The sequence below is a fragment of the Plectrocnemia conspersa genome, unplaced genomic scaffold (assembly GCF_051122295.1).
Source record: "Plectrocnemia conspersa isolate PC_06_02 unplaced genomic scaffold, ASM5112229v1 ptg000004l, whole genome shotgun sequence".
In the NCBI taxonomy this organism is placed as follows: Eukaryota; Metazoa; Arthropoda; class Insecta; order Trichoptera; family Polycentropodidae; genus Plectrocnemia; species Plectrocnemia conspersa.
Genome location: NW_028277168.1, coordinates 18,433,885 through 18,451,842, shown reverse-complemented (window position 1 = coordinate 18,451,842; position 17,958 = coordinate 18,433,885). Strand labels below are relative to the sequence as shown.

The window sequence follows — 17,958 nt, the reverse complement described above, 5'->3', positions numbered from 1 at the left end:
TATTATTTTACTAAAATGTATATTATTCGATACTCAATAAAATATTTTTTGCGTATTATTCATAGGAAAATTTAATAGTTTTCTGATTTTTAGTTTTCTTACTACTATAAAATACTTTTTTTAGAAAATAAAAACAAAATACTCGCTATATAGTAAAAAAAATACAGCATGATTTTTTTTGTAAATTTAGTTGAATAAATATTAACTGTGCTATATAATCTAAATCTTTAAAAACAAGAATATTAAGCAAATTGTGATAGTTAATAAAAACGTAAAATATGTAAATAGACAAATGTTTTAATTGGAAATGCTACATAAAATGCTGTTTTTTTTATCTAATTTCGTGATTTTGCCTCAAAAATATATAATATTTTGTCAAAAAAATGTTGAAAGAAATTACTTTTTTTAAAAAAACAACTCAGTTTGTTGTAGCAAGCACATGAAATGCATTTATTTAAATGCTTAGATTTGTTCAAGTTTCGATCATATATAAAAATCAATCAAAATACGCGTTTCTATCAATCACATACGTTATCACCACAGAAGTGGAGGATTTGCCCCCCTCCCCTTTAATTTTTCAAAAACATGCATGTCATTTAATTCAAAATAATTTTAATTTTAATCGAAATATGAATAAAAAAACAACGACTGGCTTGCCAATTGTTTATCATTAATATAAGTAGGTTGTATTCACCATTTCAATACGGAAAATTGAAATGGATTAATAGCATTTCAATTAATTTTAATAGTGAAATTGATTTGATTGATAATAATGACAATTGATTTGTCAAGGCACCACTATATATGCATATAAAAAAAATGTGTAAAACAGTTTTAAATTTTTATAAAATATGATAATAGTTCTAAGGCATTAATAATTTTAGAATCGAACAAACAATGGGAAAATCTGGTGTAACTTCGACTTTTATCAATACTAAAATTAAGACTAGACAAATTTTCGGGGCGACCAAAAATATTTTTATGTATAAAAGCGGCATTCAATAACCGGCCGAATCATAAAATCAGCATTTGTTTATTGTTTTGCTATATTTAATTCGTGGATGCGATGTCTGTCTGTACTTATTCTTCCGGTTATTTATATAGAGATGAGTTGGCTTAGTTTGTATTTTGAACTACCTAATGAAAATTCTAAAACTAGTTTTAGAACTTTCATTAGGTTAGGTTTGGGTTTGAACAACAAGTGGACGTTTGGAAACTGTCAAATTGAGTTTCATAGACATTTTAGTGCAGCATGCTAGCACCTATCAGTTAAATTATATTTTCGCTAGTAAAAATATACATCTACTTGTGAAAATGTATTCCAATATGATTTTACTGAAATTACATGTTTTAAAAAATATTTTCTGGATGGATTCGAGTCTGTTTTTTTAGATTTTCTTTTAGGAATAGGCACATAAAACTGAATGTATTATTTATTTTGCTGCACTAAATCTAGTTGTCAAATTACCGATAATACAATCTATAATAACATTAAATTTGTATAATTCAGCTGTTGCTGTTGTTGATTTTTCGGTATTTCTTTGCTTCTTCCTTAGGTATTCGATCTGAATTTTTAGATACTAATTTACATTCGTTGAATATTTTCTCTCATGTCTATTATTTTTAAACGTTCAAAGAGCAATAAAGTCAACAATTTTTTGCAAACAAATTTTAACGCAAACAGAGCCGCGTCAGAAAACTACAATCTGTCCCTTTGAATAATAATGTTTATTATGAAAGTACTACGTAGAAAGTGTGTGCTTTTGAAGGCAATGTTCCGCTTCTTTTATTTATTGTATAATATGTATAAAAAGGGCTAAAAGAACTTTTACCTGAAATACATCAGTATATAGGTACATCTCAAACAATTGCAGTTTAGTTCAGATTCATTATTTGAGGTCGGTTTAAATATATTCTTGATATGATTTTTTTCCAGAGTTGGGCCCCGGGAATTTGTCCCCTCCCCCCTTCTCTGCATTATGAAATAAAATAAGATTGAGCTCGCCCTTAATATCCTTGACAATTTACATAATTGGTTTGGGGTCATTAGACTAAAATTTTAAAATGAGTTGCCTCTGCGTAATCTTACAATTACTGAGATTATCTGAGAATCAAACAATAATCGCCGTCGACCTTGAACCGCCGGTAATAGGCTCGCGGTACAAAAGAAAGGTTGCAATCGCGATGACCGGCTGTAAAAAGATGGTACGAGTGCGAGGAATGACGCGCGCCAACCGCGGACCAGACCTATATCACTATTTGAGGCGGTGCGGCCGCCGAAAAACGAAAGTGCCCGACTGTCGCCGAGCGGCGCCGAGCCGCGCAAACAGAAACTGGGGCACCGGCAGTCGGTTCGGCGCGGGCGGATGGGACGCGCGTGTACCGTCGCATCTCTCTCCGTCTCTCGTAGGCCGAACGTCTCGCACGAACTCGCGGCCCGCGAGACGTCTCTCGCGCCAGTCGATCGCCGAGGTCGGGACGCCGCACACGGCCCGCTCGCGACCCTCCCGATCCGCGAAAACTTTTACTAGTAAACAAACTTTCTTATCGGATTCTTATCGCTTATTATCCGCTCGCCGGAAATGTTGTGCACTGTGACATTATAAACAAACAGCGACAAGATGATGATCCTTCAGCAGCAACACTCCATCGGCGCGGAACCTCGGACGCCAGCCAGCGTCTCCTTCGCCGCCGAGGTGCCGCAGTATCCTGCCACTCCAGATACGCCGCCGACTCCGTCCATGTCTCCGGACACTTACTCGTCTTCGGAGGAATGCCGCAGAGACAGATTTCTGAGAACCATCAGGAGCCGGTCCGCCGATGAGATGAATCCGGAACCTGGATCGGACGTTCCCGAGAGAGACGCTCGATCGGCAGATCCGAGAATATCGATCAAGACTCCGGAGCCTTCCGAGCCGGAAGAAGTGGAGACTCCGCTAGACCTGAGCGTCAGCAGCGCCAAAGAAGAAAAGTTCTTCCGGCATCCTAGAGAGATAAGCGTGCGGGAGTTCGCCAAAGAACCCATATCGTATTCTAGAGACGAACCGGCCGCCGAACTTCTCGCGAGATACTCGAGGGAGGTCTTCCGCAGCCCGCAGAACAGAGACTTGTTCGCGAGGGATCCTCGCGATTTTGTGGCTAGGGACCCTCGCGAGTTCATGAGCGTTCCCGGAGAGTTCAGGGATCCGAGGGAGTTCGTGAGGCACGCGGGCGATTCTGGAACCGAGTCGGACGACTCGGGCGGACGTCTGAGCCCTTCTGACGATCTACAGAAAGCTGGCAAGGCGTACAAGAAAAGCTTGATGAAGCGATATTGTAAGTCATAACTTGAAACTTTTAATCATAGTGCGTCGAAATCGCTTTAGATCCATAGAAATATAACACAATGTCCTTAATTTGATAAGTCAAAGTCAAGTTCATGGTTAAAGCCAGGGATGTGCTGCTAAGATTATATAAAAAATTCCAACTCCCATTATCATTAGAAGATATTGCTATTGTTTCATTCACTTTAACTGAACTACATAGCTTTATGTAGGAAGGAGTTGAATGAAGTACGATTGCAAATACCAAATTAGGAAGTCTTTAGTTCCTATAATTAAGATCAGATAAACCAAGAATATGCAATTTAGATTGAATCAGTTTATAAAAGGATGTTACAAATATAAAGCAAGATGACGTATGTATACAGATAGTAAATAAGGAAGTAAACAATTTAATATTTAAATAATAATGCATGTTGTCGATTTCATGAAACGTTTACTACATTATCTGGTATTTGCAATCATGCATCATTCCTCCATCTTTTCAACGTGATCAATTAGTTAAAAATATTATAATAATAACATCAGTTTCAACTTATCATAAGAACTAGATAAATCAATAATTTGCATGAAAATAGTGTTATTATTATTTTAAGTTCCAGCTCTATAAACTAAAATGGAAAGAACTAGATAAATGTGCATTAAAATTAAAGTAAGCACGCAGTTTTTTTATTTTGCCAATCATAAAATTATATATATATACAGATTAAATATGACTGCAGATACCTTAAAAATTTTATTTTAAATTTTCGCTATGTATGACAAAATTCTTATTATCTGGTATTTGTAATTATGTATTAACTTTCTTTGTCTTTTAAACATCTTTAGTTGAAAATGTGCATAAGAATTAAAGTTTTGTTATTAAATATTAAAAACATAAATTAAGGACGTTGTGTTATGACTGCAGATACCAGATAAGTTTTATTTTAAATTTCCACCATTTGTATAAATTTCTTATTAAAAAATTAATAACGCATATTGTTCAAACCATGTCATCGATATTATGATAATTTACTATCTTATCTGGTATTTACAATCATGTATATAATTACTTTCTTCGTATTTTCATCATCTTAAGTTGTTGAAAAATAAAACTAATATTGTTCGCTAGTAAAAAGAACTAGATAAATATTCTAATAAAATTAAAGTAAACACAGTTTTTTTATTTACAATCATGAAATTATGTATATTTGTATATATATAAAGATTAGATTTTTTTAAATATTAAGGATGTTGCCTTATGACTGCAGATACCTGATAAGTTTTGTTTTAAATTTAATGACGCGTATTGTTCAAATCTTGTCATTGATTTTATGGGATTTTATTATTTGCACTCATGTATTAACTATCTTCGTCTTCTCAACATCTTAAATTATTGAAAAATAGAACTATTATTTTTCGCATGTGAAAAGAACTAGACAAATCTGCATTATATTAAAGTAACCCCACATTTTTTTTATTCCAAATCAATAAATTATACGTATAAAGATTAAATATTTTTTAAAAAAATATGAAGAATGTTGTTTTTCTGCAGATACCAGATAAGTTTTATTTTTTAATTTTTGATTAAAAAAATAGTATTGCAGATTGTTTAAATTATATCATCGATTTTATGAAACTTATCTTATTGCCAATCATAGAATTATATGTATAAAGATTTAAGATTGTGTTCTTCGTCTGTTTTCTTCATATGAAGAAAATAGATAAATAGATATTTAACATCTTCAATTAGTTAACAATGGAACTATATAATGCGAAAACTTATTTACTTAATATATTATACATAAAACTGAATATAATAAATTACCTTTATGTAACGTTTTATAAAACATTGGCCACTTGAGTACATTTTTTAGTTAATAAATCATTTTCAAGCGATAAATTCCGCTATTGATCACAATATATCCAGATTTTAAATATTTGCTCTTTGTCTTAATCTTCGACAGAATCAAAAATTATCTTATTTTTTATGTTTACAATCAGTTTAAAAAAACTACTTGTTATTATAGCATATATAAGAAAAGTATAGATTCCACATTCAAAAAATTCCATGTAAAACTATAATATTTTATTATATTATATTATATAGATATTTATCACAAAATATAACCAAATCTCCGGATTTTTTATTATACAATTGAATCCAATATTTATCAAATTTCCGGATTTATTAATATTTATTACCCGGAAAATTACCAAATCATTCTACATGGTATTTATTTATTATTTACAATCTTTGAGAGAATCAGATATATTTTGTATGTTTATTGTTTTTAAATCAGAATGCAAATCTTGTTGCTACTACAGCATGTTTGATTGATGTTATGTACTTATAGTTAAAAAAAAAATCCCTAGCAGCACATCACTGTATAGTCCCTCGCTTCTTTTTGTTATAGCTTTATGTAGCATATGTAGTTTCACATTATTGACCTATAGCAAGCACTATTGCCGGAAATGCGCTGTACGAAGATAAAATATTATATGTTATCTTTCTCTTTTGCTGTGGATTGAAAAGAGAGCGCTGTTTGGTTCGACCATCCACTGCGTTATCAACACCGGCCTTGAACCTCGCCTCCAATTGCTCCAATATTATATACCACGATAATGATAACATAGTACTTGCACGTGCGTTAACAAGGGAAGAGAAACTCGAATGATACCCGACCGCGAAAGAAAGTCTCCTATTTCAAAAGGGTATTATTTTTTATATAAACACCAATCGAACCTTTTATCCCGATGCTCTCGCATCCGCATCATCAGAGGTGATTCACCTTGTTAATGACGACATTTCATCGATTCTGTTAATTGATCAGTTCGCCAAAACTACGTACTGAAAAGTCGTTTACGGGTCGTCGCTCTTTAGTTTGGAATTTGGCCAGTTTTCGCGGACCTATTAATAATCGATCGTAAACAACGTCATAATTATCGAAACGCACCAAAGGTTGACGTCAATTTCTTATTTCACCTAACGGCGCTTCATTTTTTGTACAACGCAGACCCTTACAGGGTTAGGGTCGCTTTTTTATCAAATTTTTTATTCATCTGTTGAATATGGTAAAGGATATTTATTATGGCGTAGTCTAGCTTCCTCTTGTATCATAATGGAATGTAGGTCAGGTTTTTGAATACGCATCAATCGATGGGACAGATGTAAAACGAAACTGGATACCATAGATTTTTTAAATTACTTTATAACTTTTTATTGTCATTTAGAAAGCGCATACAATACGCAAACATCATTAGGAGGATGGCAAGTTAACGGTATGAAACACGTGTTTGCCTTTGTGGCGATAATTGTCCTTTAACGGCAATGCTCCAAGGACATGTCGAAATTTTTAGAAAGTTTAAATAAAAAAATGGCAGGTTTAAATTGCTAAACGCGTCTAAGAAATGTCATAATAAGATGAAATGCGTCTGATTTTTTTCTTTGGTCCTTTGCCATTTTTTTTGGCACAATGAGCGTAACGGGATTTACCGTTAACGGCAGCAGGTATTTGTTCTTTTTACAACAAAAGATGCGTTCCGCAATTTGAGAGCATGGATCGAAAGAAAAAAACGTTGCAAAATACGCAAAGAGAAATTTGCAACTTGTCAACCACTCAGTCCGAGCGATTGTTTTCAAAGTACAATATTTATTACACAATGTCGAGAAATCCTTCTTTTCTTGTGTTTAAGAATTTCTTTTCCTGTTTTTTTCTCACTATCCATCCTTTCTTGAAGTTGCATATATAAAAAATGCTTTTACGGCGTAACGGGGAAATTTTCAAATGTATTGTTTGTGTTGTTTTTTTCTGACTCACAAATTGTACAGTTGTAAACTATTCTGAAAAAAAACCGTTCGTACCGGGAAGTCGTTTATCTCCGGCCAAATTTTACTGCCGCTATAAATAGTTTGTTTTGCTAGAAGCTAGCGTATATTTTCGATTATTCGTATCTAAAATTATTTTTGAGTCTCATAAATAAGCTAGAGAAGTATATAATCAATGAATTTGCCTCATAAAAATGTAAACGATTCAAGAAAAAATATCTAGATCTGAATGATGAATTCATGGCTTATAAAATACCTAAGCTAAAACACATTCCAAGTTGTTTTGACTAGTAAAAAAATTAAATCGCCAAGACAATACGTTACTGGTACTGTTGAATCAAACTTATATATTCTTTCATTGTCGAGCCTTTCAGTATTACCATTAAAATATAAATTTAGTCTAAAATAATATATTTGCATTTAACATAATACAAATGTATACGATTCAATGTAGCAGAAATTGATATTACTGATTTCGGTAATCAAAGGGTTAATATGCTATTTTATGATATTGTCAAAAAAATTATGATTCAGATTTTTGTTCAATGTTAGATGTAGGCATTTTAACAATATTTTAAATTAAAAATAAATCTTCTCCTTAAGAGATAAGATAAGATTAGATCAAAATATAACTAATTATATATTAGCTTCCCAATTAAAAGGGTAGTTTGAGAGCAATGTTAACAAATTATGTTTTCCTAGATGTTCCTAATCTCACGGATGAATATCATGATGATCAAACTAGGTCGTACTTATTAAAAATAAAAAAATCCAACAATGAGTTGTTTAAAAATATATGCTCTTGCCTTGCGATCTGTTCTATTATAATAATAAAATAATATTTTTTTATTATTCATATGAAAAATTCAAAAAGGCAGTTAAATATACATACATAATACATATTATATATAACGAAACTGGATCTAGAGAGTATATATTATATAATATAATAATTCATGACTCAGGAATAAATACGACGCCGCGAGCTACCACTGTTCCTAATTAAATTTCTTAGCATACGAGTATTAGAATCATTTAAATTTTGAATAAAATTAATCAGTATGAAATTCGCTTACTTTTTACGTCAATGTAAGGAAACAACCAACAGCTTGGGTCGTTATAATTATCAAGTATTAAAGTAATGCGTCCGCATTGTCTTTTTTTACATAACCAATTGGATAATTGGTGTGTGAATGTATGTATATGTGTGCTTTCCCTTTCGCCGCCGCCGAATTCAATGTCAAGGCGAACGCATTCATGAATAGCGCAGCGCCTCACACTCCCATCGCCCGCGGGCGGGGGGAGAGCCGCTCGGAATGTGACTCGCCGGGGAACAGCTGATCCCTCGGCAACGTGTGCCGCTCCACATCATAAACACTTTCGTCTGGCCGGATATCACACAGGCAGCTCGCGATAACCGAACTGAATTATGTTTTTAATTTATATTTTATCTTTATTGCGACAATTAATTTATGAAAATAAAATTAGACGCGAAAATGTTTCGCACGGGCGATAACCCCGAGCGGAGATAGGAGCTTTAATCCGCATACCTGTTGCGCTTGTTTACTCTTCACGGCCTCGATACAATCCCGACAATTAAAATATTGAAAGATAATTATTTAACTTGAAAACCAACTAAATAAAATGAGATTTTTGCCATAATATATGCTAATTAACAACGAGAATCAGTGATCTTTAAACTATTTTGATCACGTACCGCTAAAACAGAAAAGACGATACTTGTTAATTAGAACGGCGCATCGCTCAAAAACCACTAATTTTATTCACTAACACTAGCGTTTGCAGTGAATTTATTTACTATATGAAATGGAAATTAATCACCACTGCGTTTCCCGGGCTGTTCAAACAAACCCAAATCTATATACCATTATACTATTATATTCGTTTAGGTTAGGTTTGGGTTTGCACAGCAAATGGACGTTTCGCAACTGTCCACAGATACACCACGGTGCATGTCACTGATAACACCGTAGAGAGTAGAACTGGTGTTTTTTAGCGTTGTGCCTTACTAATTAACAAGTAACATAAAATGTGTACCCCTGAATTTACACAAAATTTAGTAAAAAACTTAAATTCAAACAAAATATTTGCTGACCACTCAAATTCTTGTTTATTTGATGTTCACGTTCATGTAATTATTATTTGACGTACCCCTATTTGGAGACCATTGCATTACATTACAGTAAATCCGCAACGGAACTTAAGATAATATTTTTATTAAAGAAACATAAATTTCGATAGCCTGTATCTTCGATTGAGGACGCAATATCCGCCGTATTTTTAAACATTTTTCTGAAACTTCTCTAGCCAACCGTTTAACCTTTGTGAGACAAAGCGTACACTTGTACCCCAAAATCCTTGCTATTTTAACCATCTGTTAAATATTAATAATATCGATCTGATATTTATTGTAATCTATAAATATATTCAAATGAATGGAACGCGAAAGAAAATCAAAATATTGCCTTATGGGAATTTTACGTTATGGGAGGTCCTCGCTTAACGAGCACCTCCCATAACGTAAAATTCGCATAACGAGCAAAACAATTTGTGAAAATATGACTCGCTTAGCGAGCAGAAGGGAATTTTAGATTGTGCCAAAACCGTTCTGTAGTAAGGCTTGTGAGTGTAAGATATTTAGCTGTTAAACTATACTTCCTGCTAGGCATTGTCGTATTTTCAATTGATTCATATGGGAACAATTGCTTTGCTTAACGAATGTTTCGCTTTACGACAGATTCTGGAACGAATTATGCTAGTTAAGCGAGATTCCACTGTGTGTTGAGAAATATTATGAAGTTGTAAGATTCTAAGTAACTTTGTATTTTTTTACGTTTTGATGTTTGCGATACTTAATAATAATTAATTTTCATTTCTAACTTTATTCAAATCTAAAATATTATAAAAAATGTATTATTTTGCCTGGTAACTTATCGAGCACTCGCTGACTAAACGGCACGTGCCAGACGATGCATACGTCCGCGCCAGTTTGCTTCTTCGGGGAGAGCTATTTATAGATCAATTCTATGGTGATAAAATGCATTTTAAACATGCCCAAAATGAAATTCTAAATTAATTTCATTGTTATATTAGTTTTTAGTTTATTACTAATACTCAATTTTAAGTACTTGAGGGTTAAAAAAGCTTATATACACAAATCCACCTGATTCTTGAACCACATTATTTATTTAGTTTTCTGTAAAAATTATTTTGCAGATATCTGGCTAAGTTCATTGCCTTTTAATAGCAGTAAATTAAAAAAATCGTAGCTTTGGCAATAGAATTAAAAAATAATATATTTATGTTTTGATATTTATTTAACACAATTTTTGTAGATTAAATGCGGTAATTTAAATAAGAAAATATATTTTGAACATTTCTCAACTAATATTTTTAGCTAGTTTGATACGACGTTTATATATAAAAAAATAAAAACTCTTCTAATAAAATTACTATAAAAAAGTAAGAATGTAAAATTGTTTAATAATGCTTAACAATTTACATATCCTTGCGGACATCGTCTGTATCAATTTTGTACCATTGTATCTCATTCATCGCCCTAGTGCGATTAGTTAGTATAGAAAACATAGATTGCTCAAATTTGAATAATATCATTGATTCCGATCCAAGACTTGACAAGTAAATAATGATATTTACATACTGTTTTTCAAAAAATGTTGTTCCAAATAAACTAAATACTATATGTTTTCCTTAAACGACGTTTATTCGCACACTGTTGTCACTTTTATCTTATATAAAATTGCATAAGTTATTTTTTTCACCAGCTTATTTGCATAATACACCATTGCGTAAAAATTCAGACGCACATGCGTCAGCAGTTAGACAAAATCGAAGGTAAACAGCAAAACACACAATTATCATAAATAGATGTTTGAAAAATGTCGGAAACGATAATTGAATAAAAAAAGCTAACACATCGTTTATGTAACCATAAGGTGCACAACCTGTATGTGTGTCAAGGGCCTCGATCCGACATGTGTATACAATATTCAATCGAAGCACTCGCGTAATTTATTGTTTATGAACTACATTTACATATCGATGTTTTATGTTTGAGCGTTATCGTGTGATATCGCCGACTTTGCGGGCAACCCGGAAATACCGGCCCGGACGTGACGTCACGGCGAGACGACGCATCGATCGGCGTCGAGACGCCTACGCGTATGTGCACACACACACGCAGTATCCAGAGACTGGGATACACTTTCGGGACTCATTGTTCGGGAGTACCGGGCTTTAGAAATTCGCGAGGTCGATGAACCGGCGCGAACGGGATTAGAGTTTTCGATTCAGTGCTTTTCCTCAGTTTCTAAATTTAACTGAAACGGACGAACGTTTTCCTCTTTCGTCATACGTGCGAAATTCACATAGAGGGGACATTGTAATCTCGTGAATCACAACTGAGTTCTTTCAAAAAATCAAACGCATGTTTACATGTTTTTAGGGTTGTTAGTTGCGTTTAATACTCAAGGTTAACGTTTGAGTAACGAAACCTTGAAAATGGGATCAAGGAACGGGATAAGGTGTAAAGTAACCTCATTAAAATTTGATAATGGTGTAAAATTAATAACAATATTTTTATATATAATATATGTATTTATTTTTTAATAAATTTATAGTCTCACGATCAAATTATTGAATTCATTGAAATATAATATTTGCGTCTTAACAACAAATACAAAAACGTAAAACGAAAAAAATTTGCGACGCACACCTGTTTTTGACATAAGTGTTTAACGTTAATAAAGGGTGGTCCTTTCCAACATTTTGTTTCGTTCAACGAACGAATTCTGCAAATTTCGATCATAGTAGACACTGAAATAAAATAAGCGGAAGTACAGACAGATGTCGCATGTTACTCTATATATGAGTGTTCATCAAAGTATATTCAAACGACTTCTGATATAAGAGTATTGGTTAAAGTACATATATTCAAATCGAATTTTAGTCAATAGTAGGGCGCAAAACCAATTATCACTTCTCAGAAGTCAAAAATTCACGTCAACAGCCATAAAATCGCACAATAGCAATAAAACGCTCGGTAACGAGTGTTCCTACTGCGACAGGGTCGGCACGATTTTATTACTTTTGACTTCTGAGAAGTGTTATTTGTTTTTTTACGTTCCCCTATTAGCCAAAATTCGGTTTAGATGTGCTTCATTCGATTCTCACTTATTGTAAGTCGTAATATTAAAAAAAAAGACCGAGCGCTTACACTGCGACGGCGTCGACGCGATTTTATTGCTTTTGACGTGGATTTTTAACTTCTGAGAAGGTATAATTGTTTTTTTGCGCTCTCCATTTGGTCGCGGTTTAGATATGCTTTATTTGATTCTGACTTCTGAAAAGGGATAATTGCTTTTACACTCTTCTATGAGTCAAAATTCGGTTTAGATAAGCTTCATTTAATTCTCATACTACATATTATAAGCCGTAATATTGTTATAAAAAGTCTTAATATGAACACTACTGCGATGGCGTCGGCGCGATTTTATTGCCTTTGACGTGGATTTTTAACTTCTGGGAAGAGACAATTGTTTTTGCGGCTCTCCTGTTAGTCAAAATTCATTTTAGATATGCTACATTTGATTCACACTTTTTTATTGTAAGCCGTAATATTGTTATAAAAAGTCTTAATATTAACGCTAGATGACTGAGCATTTTATTGCTTTTGACGTGGATTCTAAACCTTGAATTTTGTCAGAAAAATGCATGTCATTTAATGAAAGCAAGTTAACTTTTGTCCCCCTCTGAAAAAAACTGAAATGATGTCCCTGGCGACATCAGAAAGTATTTCTAACATAATTTTTTAATTATTTCAAAACTGATTTATTATTGTAAAAGTTGATGAAATCAACTTTTACAATAATAAATCAGTTAATGACTTTTACCATATTGAATTGATGTCAGTTGCAGTACATGTTAATTTTACTCAGTTGAAAAGATAATTGATAAATAAGTTGTGTTTTTAAAATCCTTGCGTCTTTGTGAATTAACGCATCACATACTAACCCTCAAGGTTGGTAGCCCTATTACGTTGCTGAGGAATTTGGAACCATCGTCAGAGTGAAGGAATGCGATCGAACATATGTATGTGATTTTGATTGGCATATTTGGCCGTGCCTTAGAAGAAGAGTTTTAAATCTCAGTGTTAGTAGTCCTAGTATGCTGCTGAGCATATGTGCAATGAAACGCGAATGGTTGTTAAAGCAGTGAACACATATCTTTAACAGCCACTTAATGTGGTCAATTTTATATATGATTTAATTTCACTCGTTCAGATTTTGACATTGTTTTCTGAATATGACTATGCGTTTTGATCACTCCTTGCTTCGTTTCTCGTTACGTCAAGTAGCTAATTTAAAATATAAAATTATAATCCGTACTCATATACATACCTTTAAATAACCTAACACCGTGTAAGTATGTATTTACACATATATATATGCTGTTACATTTTAATATCGCGCACACGTGATTTTCATACGCTTATAATTTATATTATTACATATGTGTGTGTATGTGTGTTCACGTATGTAAAAAGTGTACGTGACCCGAGTCTTCCGTCCAATATATCCGACCTTTCTGCTCACTTCCTGCCTCCCCGCTTTCGCCTCCCCTTTCTCTTTTATGTTTTCCAAGAATTTTCCGGAATTTTTTGTCGACTCGGGTCGCAGTCATTTTTTGAGGAAATCGATGTTTGAGTCGACTTATTTTCGCCAAATCTCGATTTCGCGCCGCTAATGGAAAAACATGTAAAGCGTACACGATTTTCACGTGTCGTAACGAATTCGACAGCTCGTCGGATAATTGAAATCCTAAATCGAATTTCAAAACAGAACCTCAGTATTCCACTCGATCAATCGAGAAGTTGTTTATATACATAGATATATTTGCAATCAGGAAACAGTTGACTACGTTTGTGGGTCGATCGGTTCTATGCTTTTTATATTACATTCTTCGTTCGTCCTTTGCGGTGTTTTCTTGTCATGGTTTTATCGAAATGTCAACAAAATACCGATTGAAACAAGGCAAAGTATGACCGAATTATACCTGGATCCGCTTACCTTGCGCTTAGCATTTTAAATTTGTACGTGACGCGAAATCGAGGACGATCGATCAAATCGACCAGTCGAAAAGATACCCTGAAAACTACTGTAGCCATATGACGCATCTGCGGTTTCGTTACGTCCTCGCGAAGGGCAAAGATTTGCATTCGTACGTCGTAAACACTGATTGACATTACTCGGTTTTACGATCGAAAATAACAGAGTAGATTTATTTGACAGTAGGAATCGTTCATGGGTAACGTCTTGGCATTACCAGATGCAGAGAATGCAGCCAGATCGTTATAAAAACGTCGATTCACCGTGGAATTCGTGCAACGACGTAAATCATGTCAGAACTGCTCGTTTCCACATAAACGGTTTTTGTGCCATCCGCAGATCAGTACGCTAAAATGCGCCTTTTGATTGTGCAATTGTAGTGTTATATCATTTTCACGTGGGCTCCGAAATGATGTCATCGCGTCTCCTAAATGTCTGACGAAGAGTTATGTCAGCGAAGAAAGTATAATATAATAGGCGTCGGTGCGGTTTGTAACTGAAGGTGGATCACTTGCCGCATAATATTATCCAATCGAATATCCTTCAACGATGAATAATTTATGTGAAATTGACTCAAATGTTGGTACAGCTAAAGAGCCAGTTTCAATAAACCATCAAGGAAGACGGTGGATAAAAAGACAGAAAATCTAGGTCGAATACAAACCTAAATTAATGGTTTTGGCTGTAGCGCAAGTCACGTCCAAGTTCATATTGCACTGATGTTTCATAAGTTCTGATACAAGCTTAACTTTTGTAGTAAATATATGATTTATTTTACAAAACCATCGACCTTCTAGATGCACTTCAATATCTTACAACCTTCGAAAATATTATCTGAAAAGTGAAAGTGTTTTTTTAAGTACTACTTTTTTGTAAAAATCAACAATTTTTTTCAAAACTAACTGTTTTTCTACTGTTTTTTGTGCTTAACTGACTCAATTTCTAGGTTGAACATATTTGGCATTGCAAAGTATATTATTTTTTCCGCGGAACATGGATTTTTTCAGAACACAGGTTAAAGATTTTCTAATTATTTATAGCATAAGATATTTCTGCAATTTCCGCCTAATACCGTCATGATTTCGAAATTGACAATTCCGCTAGGTTCTCAAGTGCAAAGCTTATTATTTTTTCCATTGCAAAGCTATAAAATACTATATTTAATGATTAATAGTATTATTTTTATTTCCAGAAAACTATTGTATCATTAGTCGATAAATGACGACTCTTTAATACTTTTTCAAGTACATGCATTACTATGCATGCATTACTTCTCTTTCTGCTTGATTATATCATTTTAGTTGTAGAATTCAACTGCAAATGGTTTGTAAAAAGATATTTTGTATTTCGCTCCCAAATAATCAACAACAGTATATACTGTATAATATTTTTTGCGGAACCCTAAAACCACCTGTGTAACTGGAATGATTTTTCAGAACGCAGGCTGAACGTTGTTTTGAATATTCAATATATATAATATAAAAGTATGTTCACCGTTTCGACTAGGGACCTGAACCTTTTTTATTTCAATAATATAAATAATTCTACATACATAATAATGATAATCATTTTCATGTTTACAATTTTATAAAAAAAAATTAAGTGATAATTTAAGTACACGTCACTGAAGATGAACCATTGGTGGTTTTCTCGGTAGAATTTGTAGAAGATGGCTCATGAATTTTCATTTTGTGTGTTGAAAGCAGATGTGTATGTAGTGCTTTGGTAGATCCTCCGCCAGTTTTTAAAACCACACTGCACTCTTTACATTTAGCTGTAGCTCTATCCGTTGATGTTAAAGTATTTCCATATCGAATTAGTATCACCATATTTTTTTATGAATATTGTATTTCGGTTGTTTATCCATTATTGAAGGGCGAAAATATTTTATTGAAATATAGTGTACGAGGGTATGGGTCTCGTTTGAATGCGATCTGATTTAAATTAAATTAAAAATATTCCTAGTTACATACTATCTTAACAGAAGCAATTTTTTGTTGATTTGTTTCGTAACTGTTAAATAGAGTTTCATAAACATTTTAGAGCAGCATATAATTTCACTAGCGACTGTCAGTTAAATTATATTTTCGCTAGTATAAATATATATATATCTATGGTGAAAATGTATTTGGACTGAAATAAAAAATACACATTAACTAACATTTGTACATCGCATGTGAATAAGTAATGATATGTACGTAAATGTACTATATATTAATATAATTTTACTAGCTCTTGCCAGATAAATTATATTTTCACTGGTAAAAATATATGTATATCTATCGGTGAAAACGTATTCCGTTATAATTTCATAGAAATTATATATTTAAAAAAAATATCTTATGGATAGATTTTTATGCGGGATAGCCCGAAAATTTCTGGTTTAGAATCATGGACGTCATTTCAGCTTTTTCTAAGGGGAGGGGGGGTCAAAGTTGGCCAGATGGTGGTCGTTTTTTTAATATTTCAAATTCTTTAAGATTCATAGTATTTTATTAAATGTCATGCATTTTTTTGGCCAAATTCAAGGAAGGGGCAACTGGCCGTAGAGCACTTACAATCCAACATCCACCTTGTTATAGCCAAGATACCGCCCGAAATATATGAAAAAGTCATCGAAAGTATATAAAATGTTCAAATAAAATAATAAAAAATCCAAAGATTGAAATCAGAAAAAACTGAAGTTAAATCCCCTTTATATATTATATCCTTCAGTAATGCTCTTAAAATATATTCTGAGTAACTAATAAAATAAAATACTGGAAATTTTATCATCAAGTCATTTAATATGGCTTTAAAAATAGAAAATATATTGGGCATGACATATGTACATGCCTCTGAACTTCTAAAGGTTAAACCATTTTTTTATTGAAAACATACATTTTTTTGCGGAACTCAACGATTCCGCAGAACAGATGGAAGACCTCTCTTTTAGATATCTGCAGTGCCGTCTATTGTCAATTCCGCTAAAATAATGATAATTGCCTATAGCCGTCCCCGCAGCTTCACATTAGCGCACGGCGGCTATAGCCGTGCGTTGCGGCAGAACAGTGCCAATGGGCCAGCGTCGACAACTTATGAAACGTGAGCGTGCACCGCGGCTGCTGAGCGGCTCCCTTGACCTGAATTTCGGGCCGTGCGCTATGTGGCAACAACATTGGCCGCAAGCGGGACCGATCGCTTCCCAGTCGGATTCTGCTGACCGGTCTCTCAAGCGCGCCTTCCTGGTCTGATCGTTAGTTTTCGCCGGGTGACCCACAATTTTCATTATGCGCCCCACGCCGGAAACGGAAACTCCAGCCGTATTTACTCTCTCGCATCGATTAATAATGGTCACGCCCGTATGGACGCGAGGTCGTATCGGACATGACGTATATTTTTAATTTAATGGACGGCGACATCACCTTCCATTTCCCGCATTTGACACATGGCCTAAATTGCGGCTGAACACGAACGAAGGCGACGTTTACGAGTATATGTCCACCTGACCCGACACCGGTAGACATACAGCCTCTTCGTTCTCGAGTATTTAAGAGCGACTAATGATTATTCTCACAATATATGTACTATCGTATATAGAGATCGTGACCATATGCTCGGTAATGATTTGAAAGTGTTCTTTTGAATGAGTTTATATAGGGCAAGCGTTGCACATACGTACAGTATCGTTTGCTCTTAATTT

At 33.8% G+C, this 17,958-nt stretch overlaps 1 protein-coding gene across 4 annotated transcripts in view; it reads left to right on the top strand.

Moving 5' to 3' along the window:
- Eip74EF (Ecdysone-induced protein E74) overlaps positions 1-17,958 on the top strand; it is a 300,923-nt gene that overhangs the window by 247,384 nt on the left and 35,581 nt on the right. For 2 of the 4 annotated variants that reach the window (XM_088185116.1, XM_088185114.1), the window contains exon 1: positions 2,347-3,315. The exons of the other annotated variants lie outside the window; for them this stretch is intronic. In XM_088185116.1, coding sequence (XP_088041242.1) covers positions 2,622-3,315 — 694 coding nt within the window. In that variant the 5' untranslated portion in view covers positions 2,347-2,621. Of the gene's footprint in view, positions 1-2,346; positions 3,316-17,958 lie in introns of those variants that run through there. 4 annotated transcript variants of the gene reach the window in all.